General features: G+C 35.2%; 2 protein-coding genes across 6 annotated transcripts in view; both read right to left on the bottom strand.

Annotated features, from left to right (window-relative positions):
* Positions 1–19,877, bottom strand: part of LOC104894410 (tRNA(His) guanylyltransferase 1) — a 28,548-nt gene extending 8,671 nt beyond the window's left edge. For 2 of the 5 annotated variants that reach the window (XM_019249716.3, XM_019249718.3), the window contains exons 1-9: positions 19,571–19,820; positions 18,441–18,552; positions 17,417–17,527; positions 16,683–16,814; positions 16,545–16,589; positions 7,646–7,812; positions 7,426–7,544; positions 6,723–6,830; positions 1,993–2,237 (exon numbers count right to left, since the gene is read on the bottom strand). In XM_019249716.3, coding sequence (XP_019105261.2) covers positions 1,993–2,237; positions 6,723–6,830; positions 7,426–7,544; positions 7,646–7,812; positions 16,545–16,589; positions 16,683–16,814; positions 17,417–17,520 — 920 coding nt within the window. In that variant the 5' untranslated portion in view covers positions 17,521–17,527; positions 18,441–18,552; positions 19,571–19,820. Of the gene's footprint in view, positions 1–1,992; positions 2,238–6,722; positions 6,831–7,425; positions 7,545–7,645; positions 7,813–16,544; positions 16,590–16,682; positions 16,815–17,416; positions 17,528–18,440; positions 18,553–19,570 lie in introns of all 5 variants that reach the window. The other 3 variants (XM_019249717.3, XM_057395265.1, XM_019249719.3) reach the window with 3 other exon arrangements.
* Positions 19,878–19,881: 4 nt separating this feature from the next.
* On the bottom strand, positions 19,882–21,587 carry LOC104896384 (uncharacterized). Its single transcript, XM_010683131.3, has one exon. It carries the CDS (start codon positions 21,504–21,506, stop codon positions 20,265–20,267), a length of 1,242 nt encoding a protein of 413 aa, XP_010681433.2. The 5' UTR covers positions 21,507–21,587; the 3' UTR covers positions 19,882–20,264.
* Between the last annotated feature and the right edge of the window lie 240 nt (positions 21,588–21,827).

Genomic DNA, 21,827 nt, shown 5'->3' with positions numbered 1-21,827 from the left:
GTTAGTTGTTCGGCAATCGAAGGAAAAGGCTTACCAAGAGGTATATGAGAGGCTAGACTCAAAAGAGGGAGAAAAGCAAATTTATAAGATGGTGAAGAGAAGACAAGAGGAGAGGAAGACTATTGACATGGTCAAGTGAGTCAAAAGAAAAGAACAAGGTTTTGGTTCAAGATGAGGACATCAGAGATAGGTGGAAGCAGTACTTTGACGATTTATTTAATGGAAGCCATGAGAATGTCACAAGTGGCACATTTGTAAGTAAGGAAGATATCAAATGTGGAGTTTGTGCAGAAGATTAGAAGTGTAGAGGTGAAGGTTGCATTGAAAAAGATGAAACCTAAGAAGGCGGTTGGTCCAAATGGGATACCGATAGAGGCATAGAAGTGTTTAGGTAAGGTAGCCATTGATTGGTTAACAACTTTGTTCAACAAGGTATGGAAGGCTTCGTAAATCCCACGGGATTGTTGGAGGAGCACCTTGGTTCCGGTTTAAGAGAACAAAGGAGATGTACAAGATAGCTCTAACTACCGTGGAATCAAACTTATAAGCCCCACTATGAAGTAGTGGGAAAGGGTAATAGAACAACGATTAAAGGCGTGCACAAGCATCTCCAAAAAACCTACTTGGTTCCTTTTTGGAGTAACTTGTTGGATTAAACTTAATGTACATTTTCTAGGCTAGTTGTGACAAGGTGAAGCTGGCGGAGACCATTTGGTGGTGATTGTTGTGGGCTTTTGTTTGCTCGGTTTTTTTGGGGTCGGTGAAGATCGAGGATGCTGGATTTTGATTTTGTGAAGATCGGAGGCTTATTTCGGGTGGTGGTGTTGAGAAAAGAATTCTGGGTTGTATAAGGATGTTGTGGTGAGAAGAGGATGTGATATTTGTATTTGGTTGTTTGCTCGTGGCTTGGTGAAGATTGATTGTGGTTGTTGGCTATGTTTGACAATGACTACCATGGTTTGTATGGTGGTGATTGTAGTGTGTGTAATATCTCTGGTGGTGGTTTGTATGGTCGTAATTTAGTGGTTGTGTGTGGACTGGACCGGTGACTGGTGGTTTGCATGACAGTGATTATGGTGGCTGCAGTGGTTCGTATGGTGGGGATTTTGCTGGCTGGGGTGTTTGATAGGGTGTTGAATTAACCTCCCTTCTGTAGTTTTGTCTTCCTTTTCCCTTCATACCAAAACCAGATCAAAAATACCATTTTGTTGACTACGAATCCGTGCCACTTCTTGGTTATAGAGGAACTCAATAGAAAATGTTGCATTTAATTTTACTAATACCCAATTATAATTATTAGTCAAAGATGTGTTTCCAGAACCATTTACGGATTAAAAAAGAGTGCATAAAATCATAATTTATTTAGAGACAGAAGGAGTACTATTATCATAATATAACATCCCACACTATTAGCCATTGGTTGAAAAAATATTTCCTCCATTGTTTTTAGGTTGCAATTTTTTCTAATACCCAGTTAAAAACGTAAGTCAAAGATGCGTTTCCAAACCCATATATGGAGTAAAAAAGAGCAGATAAATTATTCAAAAACAGAGGGAGTACTATTATCATAAGATATCATTCCACACCATTAGCCATCGGTTGAAAGAATAGTTCCACCATTTTTTTTCTTGCAACACTTCCCTAGATGTCAGAATGTCATATTAACTGAAACCAACAAATTTAGGAATGTTTGATAGCGATAAATCTACTTAAATCCCCCCCGCTTAGTAATTAATTATCGATAATATATCTAAACAGTCCCAGTTAGCAGGTTATCATTAAGTTTGATTGTATTTGTTCATATAATGTCATCAGTTTAACATTTTAAGGCATTTTTCTTTCACTCTCTTCGTTCTTAAAAGGTGTACCAAATTAATTAATAGTAACTAGAGTGGAACTGAGATAGTATATGAAAAAATCAAATATATAAATTTTTTATCAACACAATTTACCTATTAGTTGCCAAACCAAGAAAGCAAATAAAGACATTACCCGTGAAATTTGCACCCATCAATTCTGACTACTATCCATGTGGATAACATTAATTTATCTTGAACTTGAAACGACTCGATATATCCGGTATTATGGAAGTTAATATCGTTTTCAAGTCCACCAAATTCTGCAATTAGAGATGGGTGCTGATTCCAAAAGCATTTATTGATAACGGAGTGAACTTCAACTATCTTCTTCGTTGACCGATTGACAGCAACACCATTCGCCAAATGTTCAACAACACACTGAAGTAAAAAAGGCAAGTTTATAATTAAAGAACCATTTAAAAAGAGACACTCAAAGGAGAGCTAGCATTATATAAAATCAATCATTAAACTTTCACCAACAAAAGCTGTTCAAGGCAAAGAAATGCTTGGACATAGAAGCAGGCCATAGCAAGAATAGCATAACCCCCCGCCCACTTTTTATAATCAATGTAGACTTCACTTGTTTGATACTTAAAGTCGTATGATGTATAGCATACAATGTTTGAAAAGGCGTGCCTTAGCGCTAAGGCTCAAAACGCTCCGAGGCGGCTCAAGGAAATTTGGTCGGCTTAGTGCACCTCACACCTTTCAATACATTGATAGCATGAAGAGAACTAGTATTCTGTGCACGCAATGTGTGCGTGACATTTTTTGTCAAACGAAATGTTGATACTTAACGTAACATTTAAATATTTCATTGCAATCCTACATGCATTAGATTAATCAATAATCTCTATGCTTGTACAAATTGCACAATATTTTCACCACTTTACCACATTCACAATAAGAATGCTTGTGCATGAAAGAGGGGGAGGGGAGAAAAAAGAAATTAATCCCTCCATTTAGGGAGGAATTTACGTATAATGTATTATAATAAAATAGATTGGATAGAGATTGTAAAGGAGGAAAAACTAAGGGAAAATGGAGAAAGTACGAAAAGGTGGAGTTAAAATGCAAAAATAAATAGGAAAGAGTGCGTACCAATATGGAATAAAGCACAATGCACAAAAATTATGAAATATCCATATGAGGGAAGTGCACAAAACAATGTGAAATGGAGGGAGTACAAACTTCACAAATTAAAATTCCCTTTGATTTTTACTTAAATTTAATATTTTTAAGGAAAAATTAAAAATTACCCCCAAACTTTTGCAACTTTTTACGAATTACCCCCATTATTAATTTTTTTTTAAATTTTACCCCCAAACAAACTCAAACGTTAAGAAAATTCCCCCCAAATTCAATTGAATCGTTAAATGTTAAAAGAGGTTTTAATTAACCCACCAAATCTCCCAAATTTCCTAACGAATTGGCAAAATTACCCTTGTTCAAATTAAAACCCCAACTACCCTCTCTCGCTTCTCATAACTCTCTCTTTACTTTCTCTGCCATTTTTTTTACTTTTTTTCTACCATTTTTGATCTTTCATCTTCTCTTTCTTTCGTCACTTACATCTTCTCTCTTCATCTGAACCTTCAAAGGCGATCTTCGTGGCATCATCATGGAGGAACCTCGGATGAGTGAGAAAGTATATGGAGGTGGTTCGAAGGGGTGCGACGAGCTGGATAGGGGTGGTGGTTTAGGTGGTGACTAGGGTTTGGGTGGTTGTGGTAAGGTGGCTAGGGTTCGAGAACTAGAGTGGTGGTGGTGGCAGGGGGCAATCAGAGGAGAGAAAGAGTATGGAGGTGATGGTGGCAAAGGGTGGTCAAAGGAGAGAGAAAATAGAGGTGGTGGGAAGGGGGTGATCAAAGGAGATAGAAATTAAAGAAAATGGAGGTGATGGCGGTGGTGGCAAGGGAGTGGTCAAATGAGAGAAAGAAAATGCAGTAGGTGGTGGTGGCGGCAGCAAAGGGTGGTCAAAGGAGAGGTAAGGGTGGTCAAAGGAGAGAGAGAATGGAGATGATGGTGTTGGTGGTGGCGGGGGCGAGGCAGGGGTGGTCGAAGGAGAGAGAAAATGGATGTTGTGGTGATGGCGGCAGCAAGGGGGTGATTAGTGTGTTAATTATGTTTAGAAGTGTCAATTAGCAAAATCAAAGTAATATTCCGTTAAATTTAATGGAATATTCTGATTTGGGGTGATTTGGATAACGGAGGGGAAAGTTTGGAGTAAAATTTTTTAAAAAAATTTAATGGGCGTAATTCGTAAAAACTGGAAAAAGTTTGGGGGTAATTTTTAAATTTTCCTATTTTTAAAATATGTCACATTCAATGTGAAGTTTTTCTATTAAAAAAGAAATTGAAAGGCAATGAAAAGAATTGCAATCTCGAAAACTCAATTTTTTTTTCGAAAATGGATCAAAAAATTAAATATCTTACCCTATTATATATTTTCCAATGATTTGCTTTGACTTACGGGTTTTTTTTGTTTTTTTGGTGGGGGGAGGGAGTGAAGATGGGTGTTTGGTGGGTGAGGGAAGTTTTATATTTGAATAATTGATTTTTAGGCAAACAATTTGGAGTAATGACAGTAATCTATCTATGATTAAATATTTAAAATAGAAAGTTTGAATCGCCACGTGTCATCCACTCATCCCTTTATGCTACACCTTCCTTGAACCTTACAATTATTATTATTTTCTCATTTTTCTTTAACCAATTTTCATTTATCATTAATCTAATATAGTTCTTTAGACTTCTTTCATCTTTTCTTAATTACTCTTTTCAACTTTTATACATTTTAAACCTTATACGAAGTATGTGTGTTATATTCAAAAATATAATTTGGTTCGAATTAACAATATTTTCGATGAACGGGCAAAAAGCTAGTTTGATTTGATTACATAATAATTGTGTGCAATTTGCAAAGAGGAGGGGTGAAACTGTAATTCATATGGACACACCACAAACCATCGTCGCCCGCGAAAATTCTTTAACCAAAAAAAGGATGACAGGATTTGATATAGAATTCTATTAAGATCCAGAATTCTATTAAGATCCGGCCCATCCCATCCTCCCACACTATACCTCATACCTAATAAAATTTATGAAATTACAACTAATCTATTATTATTGAAATTTTCTCCACAACTGATAACAATTTGCAATTTTATACTTTCTTTACAGTTTTTTCCCCTTGCATATATAATATGTTATTGAGAGTAAGGGATAACTCAACTGGTTACAGCTTCCCTTCCGGTTCCAAGTGATCCTCGAATCGATTCTCATTCCTGCCATTTGTGGCTCATTTACACACAAATATATATATATATAGAGAGAGAGAGAGAGAGAGTATGGGCTACAAGATGAGATTCAGAGAATGCATGTGTACTCTGTTAGCTGTGTATAAGATGCTTGAGGGTGGACAGGTTAAGGATCATTGGAGCAAGATCATCTGGAGTAGAATGTCATTGCCTAAACACCAATTCATTGTGTGGATGGCTTTCAAAGGAAGACTGAAGACTAAAGACAGGTTGTGCAACATTGGCATCATGGATGATGCCTCTTGTGATCAGTGTGCTGCAGCAACTGAAACCCATGGTCACATATTCTTTCAATGCCCTTTCAGCAACCAGATCATTGGGCAGCTTCTGCAGTGGGTTAGAGTGGGAAGAGGAAGTACCAATGTCTATTCAGAAGAGTTAGAAGAAGGAAAGATCTCTCTTCTTTTCAGAAGGAGGTGTGTTTTGCTGTTGTGTGTTTTGCTGTTTTAGCAGCAGCTATGTATTCCATATGGGAATGTAGAAACAAGAAGATTTGGTCTGCAGTGTGGATACAGTATGTAAAAATGTAAAGGCTATGGTTGTTAGTAGAATTAGTCAACTGTTACATGTTCGAATTAGTTCTAAAGATCATGAATGGTTTTTGAGTTTGTAGTAAAAATGTAAAGGCTATGGTTGTTAGTAGGATTAGTCAACTGTTACATGTTCGAATTAGTTCTAAAGATCATGAATGGTTTTTGAGTTTGTAGTAAAAATGTAAAGGCTATGGTTGTTAGTAGGATTAGTCAACTGTTACATGTTCGAATTAGTTCTAAAGATCATGAATGGTTTGTTACATGAGTTTGTAATTAGTTGCGTTTCCTGCCTCTTTGTTTGGAGGAGGCCAACCTAATTGGTTTGCTCCTAAGAGGTGTGGTTTAGGTTGTAATGGTGTTTGTTTTTGGTGCTTTAATGAAATTTCTAATCATTTACCCAAAAGTGTATATATATATAGGTACATTTATTAGAACATGGAACATGAGCTTATTATGTTTAGGACATGAAATTTAGAACATGACATTTTTTTTAGAACATGCATGTTGTTCCATGTTCTAAAAAATGTATTGCATGTTACGTTCTCATGAGTTCTTATATTAAGCATGGTTCCCATTATATATATACATACATATATATATTATATATTATATAATATATATTATATATATATATATATATATATATATACATATACATATATATATATATTAAATGAGTATTATTTAGTATTTAAAATTTTTTGGTAAAAAAGATCAATAATTGGGCGAAAAGACGTCAAGAGGCAAGAAACACCATTAGCATAGTCAAGTGTGTCAAAGATAAGATCCAAAGGTTTTGGTTCAAGATACGAGCATCAAAGATAGGTGGAAGGAGTACTTTGATAAGATGGGGATGGGGATATCCCCCTAACCCGCCAAGTTATAACCCTATATTTTAAATTGTTGTTTTTTAGGCAAACAATTTGGAGTGATGGCAGTGATTTGATCACACAATAGTTTTAAAAAGAAAAAATACATCAAAAAAAAAAAAGACAAAAGCAAATTCCAACCTTAGTCCTGATAAGAAAAGTTCCTCGTCGGAACATGGGCGGAAGATTGTTATAATTAATCTTGAATTGCTTGAAGAGAAGGTCATGCTTGAATTTTTTTTGTGTTCCCTGGAAAATTAATAAGCACAACACAGAAAATAAAGTAAGCAACATATCTGAAAAGACTTTAATCAACCAAAAACTCTCTCTCAACAATATTTAGGTTTCACCTCTACTAGCTTTAAGTGCAATAATATGTGAAATCACCCTCATTATCAAACATGTTATGGGAAAAACATCATTACCATGAACTGACACTTAAAGACCCCTTAAAGACCATGACACATACAAATTTCTGACTTTTGGTAGTTAAGATTATAACATTATAGTCACGTCTCAATAATCTATTTCAACATTTTGAGGCCAAGTTGTGAGTTTTCCCATTATTCAAGTTAAATAAGCAACCATAACAATATTTGCAACAAGGCAATACCAAATCTAGTTGTATAGCAAGCATTGTCTAAAGTATACTTCCAAATTGATATATCTAAAACTGTTTACCAAAATACGAAATTATCATAGACAAATGGTGATTTATCAAGTTCAAAATAAATAAAATGGCCAAAACATAAAATACACAACTAAAAACACCAAGCATTCCTAAACATCAAAAATCAATACTAATCCTTTCACATATGTACTAGTAAAATATATTCGACACCACCTCAAGAATTTTACGGGCTTTAGTTTCAGCATCGGTTTCATCGGTTTCGTTAACAGGATCTCTCCCTTCCATCCGAATCAGGTTCCATAAACATGTGTCGTATAAATAGTTAAGATGACCTGTGAAACAAAGAGTGTAAAATTGAAGTAAATATACATTATCTCATAAAATCGATAATATTAGTACATTAAAGGAATACGTCATGCGGTAATTTACTTACACTCTCTCTGTCTCCAGTCAAGATAGGTTTGAAGAACCTCCAAAGTAGGGCATTGTACAACTCGTGCACGAAATGAAGGTGCAAAGCGCAACTTCTGAGGAAAAAAGTCTTTCCATTTTTTGACAAACACAGAAGTGAAGAATGACACAAGTACGGACAGTAACTTGCTGCACAAGAGATGATTGTGAATTGTAAGAATTTGCTGTTGGAAAGACTTAGTGCATTAATTAAGAAAAGGGATAATTAATAACAATTATCGGCCTTGTTTGGTAACCTAGCCGTTGAATGGGTATGTTGGCTAGTTTGACTCGCTGGTTATGCTAGCTTGTTTGACTAGCTTGTTTGGCATCCTTGCTATTGGGTATGTTGGCTGGTTTGACTCGATGGTTAAGCTATGGCGAGTGTCATAAACATGTTTGGTAAATTTGGTTGGTTACATTATGACATGACATATATAGGTCTCATCCAGTCTAGATCTTTAAAAACAAAGACCAAAGGAAACTCTCTCTCATTCACCCATTTACTTTCTTAGCTTACGTGGCATCAAATTGTAGCTCCTTACGTCTTTGGTTCTTTTGCCTTCCTTGGATCCTTCTCCCCTAATTTTCCATCCTTTCACCTTCCACTGGTTAATCCTCCTTTACATTACATTTACTCTATAATAGATACAGTAACAACGAATCTAAGGCATAAGCAATAGTATACCCTTAAATCTTAATTCTTCTTGCTTCATATGAGAGAAAAATAAAAAAAATCAACCACACTCAATTTCTCTCTCCACAACTTATTGCTTGATCAACAATGGTGAAATCTTAAAGCCAAGCTCATTTCTTTAATCTATCAGTTCTTCATCTTCAAAACTTTAGGCTTCAATTAAAATGGTCTCTCTAGTAATTTTGGGTTTTTACTTTAATTTTAAAAAAAAAAAATTGTAATAATATTTCATGTTTGATGACATACTCTTCTTTATGGGCAGTTGTAAGGTGTATAATAGACTAATGTTTTTACCTTGTGACTCCATTCTTTGCAGGTAATTTTCAATTTCCGTCGCTTCTCGTGGGTATTTTACAGAGTACAATTTCCAACGTTGTACACAATTTAAGGTGTGTTTAAGTTTATAGTTTGTATATATTTATATTCTATTTGATGATTTTGTGACTGAATTTATTTGGTTTTGTTGATTAGTACCTGCAAAATACCTTCAGAATTAACCTTCGGAATAGCGACGAAAGCTTTTATTGGATGAAATTGTTTTGCTCTACATGGAAATTATTAATTTTATTGAATTCATCGCTTTTTATTTGTTAATTATTCATGGTAGATGAACGGTTTTGTTTACTACGGAATATTACTGTATTATCATAATCATGTGAGTGATGGTGACATTATTAGACTAGATATGTAGTGGTACTGACACCCCTTCGTTTTAATGTTATGAGTAATAAAATGTAGAGAACTCACATAATGTATCATATTGTGGGTTTTTTTTCATGGCTAAGTGTGGTTATTGGAATATGAACAAGTTTTATTACAAAGTAAATTTGATCTCGAATTATGAACAAGTTTTATTAAGTGTCAATTACAAGATGACTATTGTTGTCATTGGTTCATTGTTTTTATTTAGAATGTTGGTTTTCTTTCAAAAAAATTTTTTAAACTTTACATTCTTTTAACTTGATGAAAATTAGTTTTGGTGAAAAAATTTGGCACTAGGGGAAAGGGGTGGAAATGAAGTGTAGTGTTAGTACCATGTAATTGGTCTGCAATTGCGTTCGAAGCAGGCTTCAAGGCTTCAACAAATTTGTGCTTGAAACAGATAATTTATTTCTCTTTTAGAAGAAATCATAGTCACATAATTCGCTGGGTAGCCCAGCGAATTTCGAATTGGTTCGTTCGATCCAATTCGCGGGTCGATATTGTACCAATTCGACCTTGTTCGCGAATTGGAACGACGACTACCTCGAACTCGGATGTTAAAATTAATACTGACGAGGTTAAGGCGAGTCATTTGATGCATTTTCTTTAGGTTTCTATTCACTTATCAAGTCCATCGATGTCGCCATGGAGTTGCCCATGGTTGAAGATAAGATGAACAGTTTTTTAAAAGAGATATTGGAGAGAGAAGATAAAGAGCAACAGAAGAAGTTAAAAAATTGGACGCCAAGTACTAGTACATGTGATTTATGGAGTAATTGCTGCCAGCTGTTTCCAAATTGATTTGAACAACCAAGACTTTATCCACTTGCCCATGTCACCCTACTTTCCTTATTTTATTCTTTAATTCAATTTAAAATGTATATTTACTTGGTTGTCATTTTGATTTTGTGAATACAAAAAACCATCCTACCAACAAAAAACCATAAATCTTTTTATTCCTTTTTAACATTGACGACAGAATAATAAAAATAAAGGTTTTTCTTTTTCATTGGAGTATTATTTAGTTCACTATATACATACATACATATATATATATATACATACTATCGAACCGAATGAATTCACCTATAGGTAGCGAATTCCGTTCCCGAATTCGTTCCCCGTTCCGAAGCAAATGACAAATTATGTGACACTGGAAGAAATTACTGTATTTTTAGAGTTTTAGGTATCGTGTATATCTGTTGGGTGTCGGGTATATCTGTTGGTTTTTATGAAGTGCTCCATGAACAGTCAAGTAGGTTACGAGTGCTATCAAAGGAAAAAAAATGGATTGGAAAATTTCCACTTATCTGGTCCAACAATCAAGGAGTGTTCTCCTTAATTTAAGATCAAATCAGATTTGATCTCATAATCTTTTACTCGCTTTCTCACAAAATAAGACTTCATAAGATCTCATAAGATCTAAGATCTAATTAGATAAAATCAAATCTCATAAGGTGAAGAGAATACACCTATAGACTACATTGTATAAACAAGTAAATAAAATTGATTAGGATACAATAATTCAACAAAAAAGGAATACATATATGGAAAATATATACTTGCTTTATATTATAAAATTAATAAAAAGTTAAAATAATAAATATTAAATTATAAGTCACAATTTTGATTTAAGTGAACACATATAAATAATGTCAAACCTTAAGATGATGCATGCAAATAAAACACAGGAAGTATAAATGAACATGTATAAGCAAATATACTTATGGTGCACCAACTCATCGTCTTTTCAATGCTATATATTGATGCATGACATCTACATTTAAGCATCCCTCCCTTTTCATAATTACAAATCTTTTATTTAGAGTAGTTCGCGAATTACTCATTCCCTTATTGTTTTGTAAAAAGCCTTTAAGGCATGCATGATAATGAAATTATTTGTAGGAAAAATTGTCCTTTCCCACCTTAGGAAATACACATTTTGTAAATTCCCACCTTTTCAATTTTTTTTTTTATTTTCCCACCTTTTCTTTCCAAAAGTTTAGAAACTCCCACCTCTAACAGCAATAAGCTAACAGAACCGTTAAGTTTATGGGTATTATGGTAATTTCTAGCCTTTTGCTTGTTACTCCCTCAACCAAAGCCTCGACCCTCCTTCCTGCTTCCTCTTCTTCATAAATCAAGCAAAAAAATCAACCAACCAATAATCACAAGAAATTAATCAATTCACCACCCACATTCTGTAATAAGAGTGCTTCAATTGGATGGTCAACAACAATGGCGGCCCATTTGCAGCTTCATTTGGTTTCCAAACAAGTCCTTCATCTTGCTGTTTCTCTCGAAGGTTCATCCTTTCCCCTTTTCCACATTCTAATTGATTTGTTATGTCACTTTACATAATTGTTGTTATTGTAGAGTTAATTTAATGAATTGGGTTTCAATTATATTGCTCTTTTGCGGTAACCCTTATGAGGATTGACGATTGTTATCAAAATGAAAGATGCATCAATGTATTTGGAGAAGTATGAATCATGTGAATTTCTGTCATTATTTATGGAATAATATCGAATTAAATTGCGGCAGTGTTGCTCTACTCGACCAGTGTTGAGTGGATAGTATGGGGTAGTTACGAGAGTGAAGGTAGATTGACGGGTTATAATAATGGTATTTTGAGGTGTGTCATTGTTAGCATGAAGGTAGAATTTGCAGTCATTTTGGGGCAGTGATTTGTTGATGTTGTTACCAACAATTAGTGAAGATGTGCTGTAATTTTGCTTAATTTACAGTGGTTTGATTGAATGCAAGATGAAGAAGAGGGAGAAGAATGGAGTAGAAAGATGAGTCGAGCAGTTGGCTTTGGGTGAATGAACACAAACGCACGAAAATACCAAAATACCCCCAGCATTGACGGCGCAGTTACATTAAAGTCGTTAGAGGTGGGAGAATATGAAGAATGGGAAAGAAAAGGTGGGAAAATAAAAATAAAAAATTGAAAAGGTGGGAATTTATAAAAACCATATTTGTTAAGGTGGGAATGCGCAATTTTTCCTTATTTGTATATCAATGACAATCGCCATATATTCACACCCATAGAGATTGGCATGTCTTTTCTTATTTATTATATAGAATTTAAAAAGCAGACCATAAGATATTGCATTTTATTAATACCTATCCAGCTATCCTACTCATCATCTTATTTCAATATCCTAAATGCAACTCCCTAGATTAACTCTATCAATTAGGAATAAAGGGTTTTAACAAAAACAAAAAACATGAAAACTAGCCTATAAACATGGCCCGGGGGCCAAAAAGCTAGTTTCTATTAAGGTACATGTAAAGGTAAAGGTAAAGGTAAAGGTAATCATAATCATAACCATAACCATAACCATAACCATAACCATAACCATAACCATAACCATAACCATAACCATAACCATAACCATAACCATGATATTGATCATAAACATAATAATGATAATCATAATCATCATCATCATAATCATAATCATCAATCAATCAACCAAAGCCTTATCCCATATGGGGTCGACTAACATGAACCAAAGTGATCAATCCATGGAGTCATCCATAAATATTTTCCTCCTCCACCCCCTACGACCGAGGGTCTCATTCTCGTGTAGATCCAATCGTTTCATATCCTTCTTGACTCAATCCAGCCAAGACATTTTCGATCTCCCTCTGCCTCGTCTGAAGTCATCCTGATCCCACTCTTCCACTCTTCTCCCTGGGTCTCCATCTTACGTGTCCAAACCAGCGCAAGCGATTTTCCCTTAGCTTGCTAGCTATGTCTACAACACCAACTTGCTTGCGGATAACTTCATTCTAGATCTTATCTCTTAGGGTGTTCCTGCACATCCATCTCAACATCCACATCTCAGTGACCCCGAACTTTTGAATGTGCTCCTTCTTAGAAGCCCAACATTCTGTATTGTAAAACAACACTGGTCTTATAGCAGTCCTATAGAATTTTCCCTTCAACTTTAAAGGGATGCTCCGATCACATAGCACTCCCGTAGCCGCTCTCCATTTAAGTCACCCTGACTTGTGAGCCACATCTTGATCAATATCTCCATTCTTTTGGATAATTGATCCAAGATATTTAAAGCACTCACTCATGGTCAAATCCTTTCCTTACAACCTTACCACAGTGTCGTTTGCCCCCCTCACAGTCCCGAAACGGCATTCCATATACTCAGTCTTACTCCGACTCAATTTAAACCCCCTAGATTCCAACCTTTGCCTCCATTGCTCTAATTTAACATTAACCCCAGATTTAGTCTCATCGTCTCATCAACCAGCACTATATCATCCGCAAACAACATACATCACGGAACTCCATCTTGGATTGGCCTTATTACTTAATCTATAACCAATGCAAAAAGGAAAGGACTTAACGCCGACCCTTGGTGCAGTCCAATTGTTATAGGAAAATCCTTTGTCAACCCATCACAAGTCCTCACGTTTGTAGACACATCCCGATACATATCCTTAACCAAGTCTATAATCATAATTATCATCATCATAATAATAATAAATCAATCAAAGCCTTTATCCCAATAGTAGGACTGCTAACATGAACGAAAGTTGATCATTCCATGGAGTCATCCACATAAATTTTCCTCCACCATCCATCGAGGGTTTCATGCTCCTACAAACCCACCTACTTCATATCTCTCCTAACTCCTTCCAACCAAACCAAATCATTTTTGGTCTCCCTCTCCATTGTCTGAAATCTCCAAGATCCCACTCCTCCACCCTATGCACTGGTGCCCCTGGGTCTTCGTTGTACATGCCCAAACCAACGCAAGCAATTTTCCCTTAATTTGTCGCCAATGTCAACAACACCAACTTTCTTGCGGAAAGTTTCATTTCTAATTCTATCACTTAAAGTGTTACCCCACATCCATCTCAACATCCTAACCCAACATTTTAAATATGTTTATTCTTGGAAGCCTAACATTCAGTTCCATAAAGCAACACTGGTCTTATAGTTGTCTTGTAGAATTTCCATTTACATTTAAAGGGATGCTTCAATCACATAACATACCTGTTGCCGATCTCCATTTAAGTCACCCTAACTTAATCCTATGAGCCACATCTTAGGTCAATATCACCACTCACTCCTTTGAATGATTGACCCAAGGTATTTAAAACAGTCACCCATGGTCGGCTCATTTCCGTCCAACCTAACCTCTACGTCGTTTGCGTCGTTAAAGCGACATTCCAAATACTCAGTCTTACACAACAAACCATCTTGCACGTATTTTAAAGAAGTGATTTAAGGGTGTAAATAAGCAGATTAATCAAAATAATTTTAGCACAAGTAAGAATGATACAATAGGTTACTTGTCTTAAAATTACATATGTTAATTTGATCGTTTAGACCTTTAAATCTCTTCCTTAAAATGCGTGCAAATAAGTTTGTTGCATTTTTTTTAAACAGAGGAAGTATATATATTTATTTATAAATTTAAATATAAAACGGGTAAACGGGTCCGGGTCTTGAACGAAGACCCGACCCAGGTTCGTTTTCCATGGATAAGACCCGGATCCTACACGGATCCGTCGGGTCCTAATTTTTAGGATCCATATGCGTGAAAAAAACGGATTTGGATTCGGGACGAGTCATTTACCCATTACCAACTCTACGCTTGACTATGCCAATAGCCTTCCTCACCTCTTGTCTTCTCTTTTCCATCTTCTAAATCTCCTTTTCTCCCTCTTTGGAGTGCAAACGGATTTGGATCTTAAGACCAGACTTCCAAAATTTACCCCATTTATCTCTTAAAGTCTAGTCTTTCGTTTTTAAGACAACTTCAGACGACATCACAAATACATATTGATGATGTCATATATACTTAAATTGTATAATATTTAAAATATATTTAATTAAATGTAAATATGAATAATAAATATATTGTTGAGTCTTAAGAAAGTCTGAGGTGTGAAGAGATAGATTTGGTTGAGTCTAAGCAAGTTTTAAGACATTAAAATTTAGTGGAAAGCTGACGTGGCGTCTTAAGTGAGTCATAAGATCATACATGGCTGAACATGCTCTTATATCCCATGAATAAACATAGAGCACCTTCTCCGGTCCACTTGTCCACTTTATCTCTTGAAGGCACAAGATGTTCATGCGTCTTCTCTTCATCACCCCCACCACAAATGACGATTTCCTCTCGTGCTCCCGTGCCTTGCCAACAAGGCTTTGCTCATTTGACACCGCACTTGGTCTACATGGCACATCACTTCGGGGCGACAACCTAGCAACCCTTGCATACTAATCACTACACTCGCATCTAGAAAGTGTAGCGTAGCACGTCGCTGAGTAGGGAACGCCCTAATTGTCTGTCGTGCTCATTTGACACCATTCCGACAATGTGAAGCCTCGTTTTTGGGCAACGACCTATCAACCCTTGCATAATTATCACTACACCCGAGTGTAGGAATTGCAGTGTGTCGCTGAGTAGGGAACATCCCCACAAAATTTTCATTTTGGTCCATGTCATAATATGTGACAAAATTTTAAGCTTGGTATCACCGACCTACAGCAAGGTCTGCAACCCTCTTCCTTTATCCATCGAGGTTTGCTGGTAGCGAAAAGAATAATACCAATACTAATGTGAAGTACTACTAACACTCCTCACCCACAATACTAATACCAATAATCTTTACGAACAATACCAATACTAATATCCTTATCCTTAATAATAAAAATTAAAGAAAAATGATATCTCACCCTCGTCATAATACTCCATTTCTCTCCTCACCCACTACTTCCACCGTACTTCTCCTTATTCTACCACCAACTGTCTCCGCCCATCCTTCCTCACCTATCATTGACGTTGTTGATCCACTACCCACTCAACAGTGCTAGAAATTATCTCTTCCTCCACAATTGATCTTCTCTCGATCTGTTGTCTTGGCTTGTTTCGTGGGAAGTGGTGGCTTGTGTTCAATTGTTATTGGTTGTTTTAGTGAGTTTCATGGTGGTTTAGCAAGTTAAAGGCGGTGGTTGGTGTGGTGGTTAATCATGGAAATTATGATATATGATTAACAATAAACAACATTTTTTGGTGTTTAGGGCAATTCATTAACAATAGTGTTGATTAGGGGTGCTAATTAGTACTCCGTAATTAATTAAGCGTAATATTGTAATTTAAATCTTAAACAGCCACAAGCCATTGGTGAGAAGCTACTCCATCTCTAAGTAGCTTGTAGCTTGTCAATTTATGGTTGTTAAGTAAAAAGCTAGTTGTCGAGCTCGTAACCAAACATCTTTTTTAGTTGGTTGATCAATTTTATCATTGACAAGCCAAAAGCAAGTTATCCAGCTAATAACCAAATAGGCCCATAATCTAAACAGGCAAGCATTAAGTATAAAATCACCCCTAATGCAAGAGTAACATTAAGCATTAGGAAACAACAATAAACATCAGCATATGAACAAGAATGACTTAGAAACCCAAAGTAATAACTTCTATAAGTAGTTTCAACAACAAACCTTTCGCGTCTATTGTAAATTTCAATGTCTTTTTTTAGTACAAAACTGCAAAAAGCAACAATAAGTTAGTAACAAACAATTAAAAAATTCAACAAAAACAACTTACATTGAAGTAAGTAAACTAGAAACAATAGGTACCTAAATTCATCACTGAACCCATATGAAAATGATAAGTCACCAAATTTCTCCATAACAGCAGTTGCACATGATTTCATTAGATCCAAGGCCTTTCCATCGAGAGGCTTTGCAAATTCATGAACCTCAGCAAACCTGTCGTAACAAGTACAGCCAAGTAAATGTTGAAAGTATGAAGGACAGCCAACCATGAGAGTATAATGTTAATAAGACTGTCGCTCCTATTGAGCCTTAACATTATGTTTGAATGCATAAAAATGAAAGGAAAGCAAGGGAAGAGAAAGGAAGTTGGGGCAAGATCCCTCCTTTGGATGGATGATTAGAAGAAGGAAAGGGAGGTAGAAGGAGGGGTTCATTTCCCTCCTTTGAAAACAACAATCCCTCCAAAGATGAAAAGATTCGAAGGGAAAATAAAAATATTATCTTTCCCCTCCCTTTCTCTCCCTTCTCCTTTTTTCTCTTTCCCTCCCCTTCCCTACCCTTCTCTTCTTTCTTGTTATCCAAACATACAATAAAGTAACCTTCATATAGAAACAATCTATTTACAAGTATAAATTGCTTAAGAAGATATTCATGACTCTAAAATCTCAAGCCGAAATGACATTAAGCAATGACAAACTATCATAGGCGATATTACTCCATGTGAGTGAAAATTAAGTATAGATACTAAAGAATAATCTTTAAAACAATATTGGACATGTTTAACGAACATAAAGGCAAGACTTATAGAGAACTACCTTCGGAAATTACGGCCATCAATGACAACAACAATAATTGTGGGCAACATAATCTTGTCTGGAACCTCAAAGGACTTTACATACTCATATTTGCTTTTTGCCATTGATTACCTAATCAAATTATTTAACAAAAAAAAAATCATCATTATATAGCAAAATAGTTTTTATTTTTAATTTTTTACATATATTGCTATAACAATTAACATAGTTCCAAGTATGTCCTTGAGCAAGCAAAAGATAGGCATATGTCAAAGGCATACAAAGCAAACCAAACCAAGCTTTGTAAAAAATTAAAAAAAAAAATATCAACAAAATCTATATGGTAAATGATATTGTAACTAGATTATAATCACATTTCTATGGAGTTCAAAATTTGCAACAAGCGGTATAATCAGTATGCATGTTGCTAGGAACATTGGAGCAACGTATGCTAGATATATGATCCTAAAAAATGTAAATATTTCACCTTACAATACAGCCAAAAAGGTAACAGCAATGAAAGTCTACCTATAAAAGAATAATAAAGAAAGTGACTACTCATAATTATTTATATTTTTTTAAAATAATAATAGTAGTAATAACAATCACAATAATAATAATAGTAATCATAGTAGTGATAGTAGTAACAATAATAATAATTGTAGCCTAGTATAATTACTAAGGAGGAAGTTTATTGCAGCTTTCTGCCTGCCACCCTGTGTACGAGATTTGGAGAATGAGGAATTTTGTGGTTTGGCAGGGTGAGACCGTTAATGTACAAACTATAGTGAAGAACATTCAATATACTATAAAAAACGGGATACAACAAATTGTAAGTAAAAAAATATATGACTTGGATCGTTTTTTTGTGTACTTAGAGTATATGAGATATTTCTGTTGGCTTTTGTAGGTCCTTCCCAGAAGGTTTTACTTGGCCGAGAGAACTTAAGTGATTAACAAATTAACAAAATTAAGCACAAAATACTACCAAATTGAGATGAAGTGATTAAAAAGAAAAAATCAGCAAATTGGAGTGATACATTACCTCAATAGACAATTGTCCGTGACTCGGCAACTCGGCAAGGCACTGCAACGAGTTTGAAATGGGAGTTGAGTGGTTGTATATTGGCAAGATGAAAGATATGAGACTAAATTACCTGATACATTATATTTTAATTATTTCATTATTCATTATTAACACAATTACACCCTCTTCTTCAATCTAATCTAAATTGAAATAATAATTTATGAGTTGCTTTATAATCTTACATTACATTGCAAAAATCTTATTCATAATATCATTTAGCCATGAAATATACAAAGTGAGTACGAAGTATTACAGTTATGTCACTTTCACCTTCAAAGTCTGAAACTTTATACACTACTATTGTTAACCATGTTAACACAAAACAATAGTAACACTAATATCAGATTCACAGTCTAATACCAACCAAAAAAATCGATGGAATCAGTTAAATTTACAGTCAACCAACACAGTAATAAATTCAAAATAATTATGCCACAAATCATAATGAGATAAAGGAAAGATTTTTTCTTTTTTTTCTGAAGTTAAAACAAAGATTTGATAAAACCTAATTATGAAACAAACAAACAATAAGTCGATAATAGCCTAGATAATCTGGTCAAAATACACACACTATTTTCCCCATAACTTCATAAACTCATTAAAACTCTTTAAACATAATTAAATTATCAAAAACCATCTTTAAAACTCACTTTTAATACTTATTAAATCTGAAAATATACTTTTAATATTCAAAATACTCTTTTTATTCATCCAAAACAACAATCAAACCTTCTTTAACCATACTTCAACCCTTCCATCAATTTATCCAAGAAAACCCAATTAAAACATACTTTTTCCAATAATACCCAATCTGAAATTTTCAAGCTTTAATTAAACTACTCAAAACATATAATTTATACTTCAAACATACTCAAAAACATTCATATATACTTGTTTTACAAAAGCCCTCAAACAATTTGCATAAAAACCCAATCTTTATATAAACCCTAACTTTCAAATCATGAAATTCAATAAACCAAACAAACTAATAATTTCCAGCAATATAAATCCAATGAAAATACATAGTTTGAGGCATAATCATCAACTTATGAGACTAGAATTATGGGTTTGAGTATTAGATCAATTACCTCGAAGAATTAAGGCAAAAGAGGGCAAATTAGAGCAAAAGGAGGAAAGAGAAAGCCGGCGATGGAGGCCCGCCTGCTGCGCTGCTGCTGCTGATGGCCCGGCGGTGGTGCTGCGGCGTGGAGAGAGAAAGGGGAGGGAGTCGGTGATGGTGAGGGTGAGCCGTGTGAGATAGAGAAAAATAAGGAGAGAGAAAATTTTGGGTTTTCTTTGAGAGCTTATGAGAAAGTGAGGAGAGAATAACTGATTTGTGGTTTTTATATTTAGAGCACTAAGAGCAACTCCAATGATAAGCAAATGGAGTTTGGCTTAAAATGCCACCTAGATTTATCTAGCTAAAAACTACTTTAAGCCAAAACACCTTCAATGGTTTAGCCAAACTCCATTTAAATTGAGTAGTCCCACTTGTCATTCATCTTTTGTATTTTATTTTTGACACAATACTCACTTATTATTAATTGGAACAAAATTGTAGATAAACTTTTAGTACATATAAATTTTATAAAAGAGTAAATAAAAGCACAAATTGGAAAAAAAAAATTGTACGTCTTGTAAAAAAAAAGTCGATTAAAAATAAATATAAAATCTGAAAATATGCTTGAATTACAAACCCATAAAATTTTTTGAAGGAAAAGAACAACATGGCATATTTAGGAATTTAAACAACAATAATTAGGAATTTAAATAAACAACACATTAATTATCATCTTGGCTTCCAAAACGTGTCCAAATGTGTTCGACAAGATCCGCTTTGAGTTGATGATGCATTTGTCTATCCCGGATGGCTACATCCCTTGCGAGATATGCTTGAAAATCTTGAGCATGTCCATGTTGAACGTCCTCAACAGCATGTGGTGAAAAATCATAGTCGGGAAAGTTTCGCGAGTATGTGTGTCTCTCATCTTCAACAATCATATTATGCAATATAATACACGCGTCCATAATATCGTGGAGTTTACTTTTATGCCAACACCGTGCTGGTCCACGAACTATTGCAAAACGGGCTTGAAGTACTCCAAATGCTCTCTCCACATCTTTTCTTGCACTTTCATGTTTACGTTTGAAGCATATTCTCTTGGGGTCTTGAGGGTGTGGGAAACTTTTAACGAATGCAGCCAATTCAGGATATATACCATCTGTAAGATAGTACCCCATATTGTAGTCACTACCATTAATAGTGAAATGAACTTCAGGAGAAACTCCTTGTAAACTCTCCTGAAACAAGTTTGATCTACTCAAGACATTAAGGTCGTTGTTCGAACCAGCCACACCAAAACATGCATGCCATATCCAAAGGTCCACCGAGGCGACTGCTTCAAGCATTATTGTAGGATGTCCGTGGTCACCTCGTGTGTACTGACCTTTCCATGCGACCGGACAATTTTTCCAAGCCCAATGCATGCAATCAAGACTACCAAGCATGCTAGGAAAACCATGACACTCTTCATGCAACTTTAGCAGTCGCTGAACATCATCATAAGTCGGTTTTCTCATGTAAACCCCTCCAAAAACTTCAATAATAGTACGACAAAATTTAAATAAACATTCAATAGCAGTGCTCTCACCAATTTTAATATACTCATCAAGAGCATCAGCAGGGGTTGCATAAGCAAGTATGCGAATAGCTGCGGTGCATTTTTGAAGTGGAGACAAACCTACTTTATTAGCTGCATCACTCCTTTGCGTGAAAAATGTTGACTTACTTTCAAGTGCATCTACTATACGCATGAACAGTTCCCTCCTCATCCTAAACCGTCTTCGAAATGTTGACGCAGGATATACGGGTTCAGGAGAAAAGTAGTCTCGATAGAGGCGTGCTGCACCACCTTCACGATCCCGTGGAACGATTGATCTAGGCGGATTTGAAATTTGTTGATATAAGTAAAGCCCCATTTGCTCGTCAGTGTCATCCCAAAATTCATCATCCATCTCCTTCATTCAATCAGTATTATTTGATGAGCTTGGATTATCAGACATTTTGAGGAGATTAGTAATGTAGGTATAAAGAGAGAAAATTGAGAAGATGAACTATGAGTTGTGAATCTTTACAATAGATATGACCTATATATATAGAGAGAAAATTGATTCCAAACGGCTAGTTTCCAACCACTAAATCCAAAGAGCTAGTTGCCAACAACTAAATTCAAACGGCTAGTTTCCAACCACTAATTTCAAACGGCTAGTTTCCAACCATTACATCCAAACGACTAGTTTCCAATCACTAAATCCAAACGGCTAGATTCCAGCCACTATATCCAA

The sequence above is a fragment of the Beta vulgaris genome, chromosome 5 (assembly GCF_026745355.1).
Source record: "Beta vulgaris subsp. vulgaris cultivar EL10 chromosome 5, EL10.2, whole genome shotgun sequence".
NCBI classification, from domain to species: domain Eukaryota; kingdom Viridiplantae; phylum Streptophyta; class Magnoliopsida; order Caryophyllales; family Amaranthaceae; genus Beta; species Beta vulgaris.
The sequence above is the reverse complement of the archived record's forward strand: the minus strand, read 5'-3'. Positions and strand labels throughout refer to the sequence as shown.

Bases quoted from the DNA above. Each gene is read 5' to 3' on its own strand.
- LOC104896384 (XM_010683131.3), bottom strand. From the start codon at position 21,506: ATGAAGGAGATGGATGATGAATTTTGGGATGACACTGACGAGCAAATG.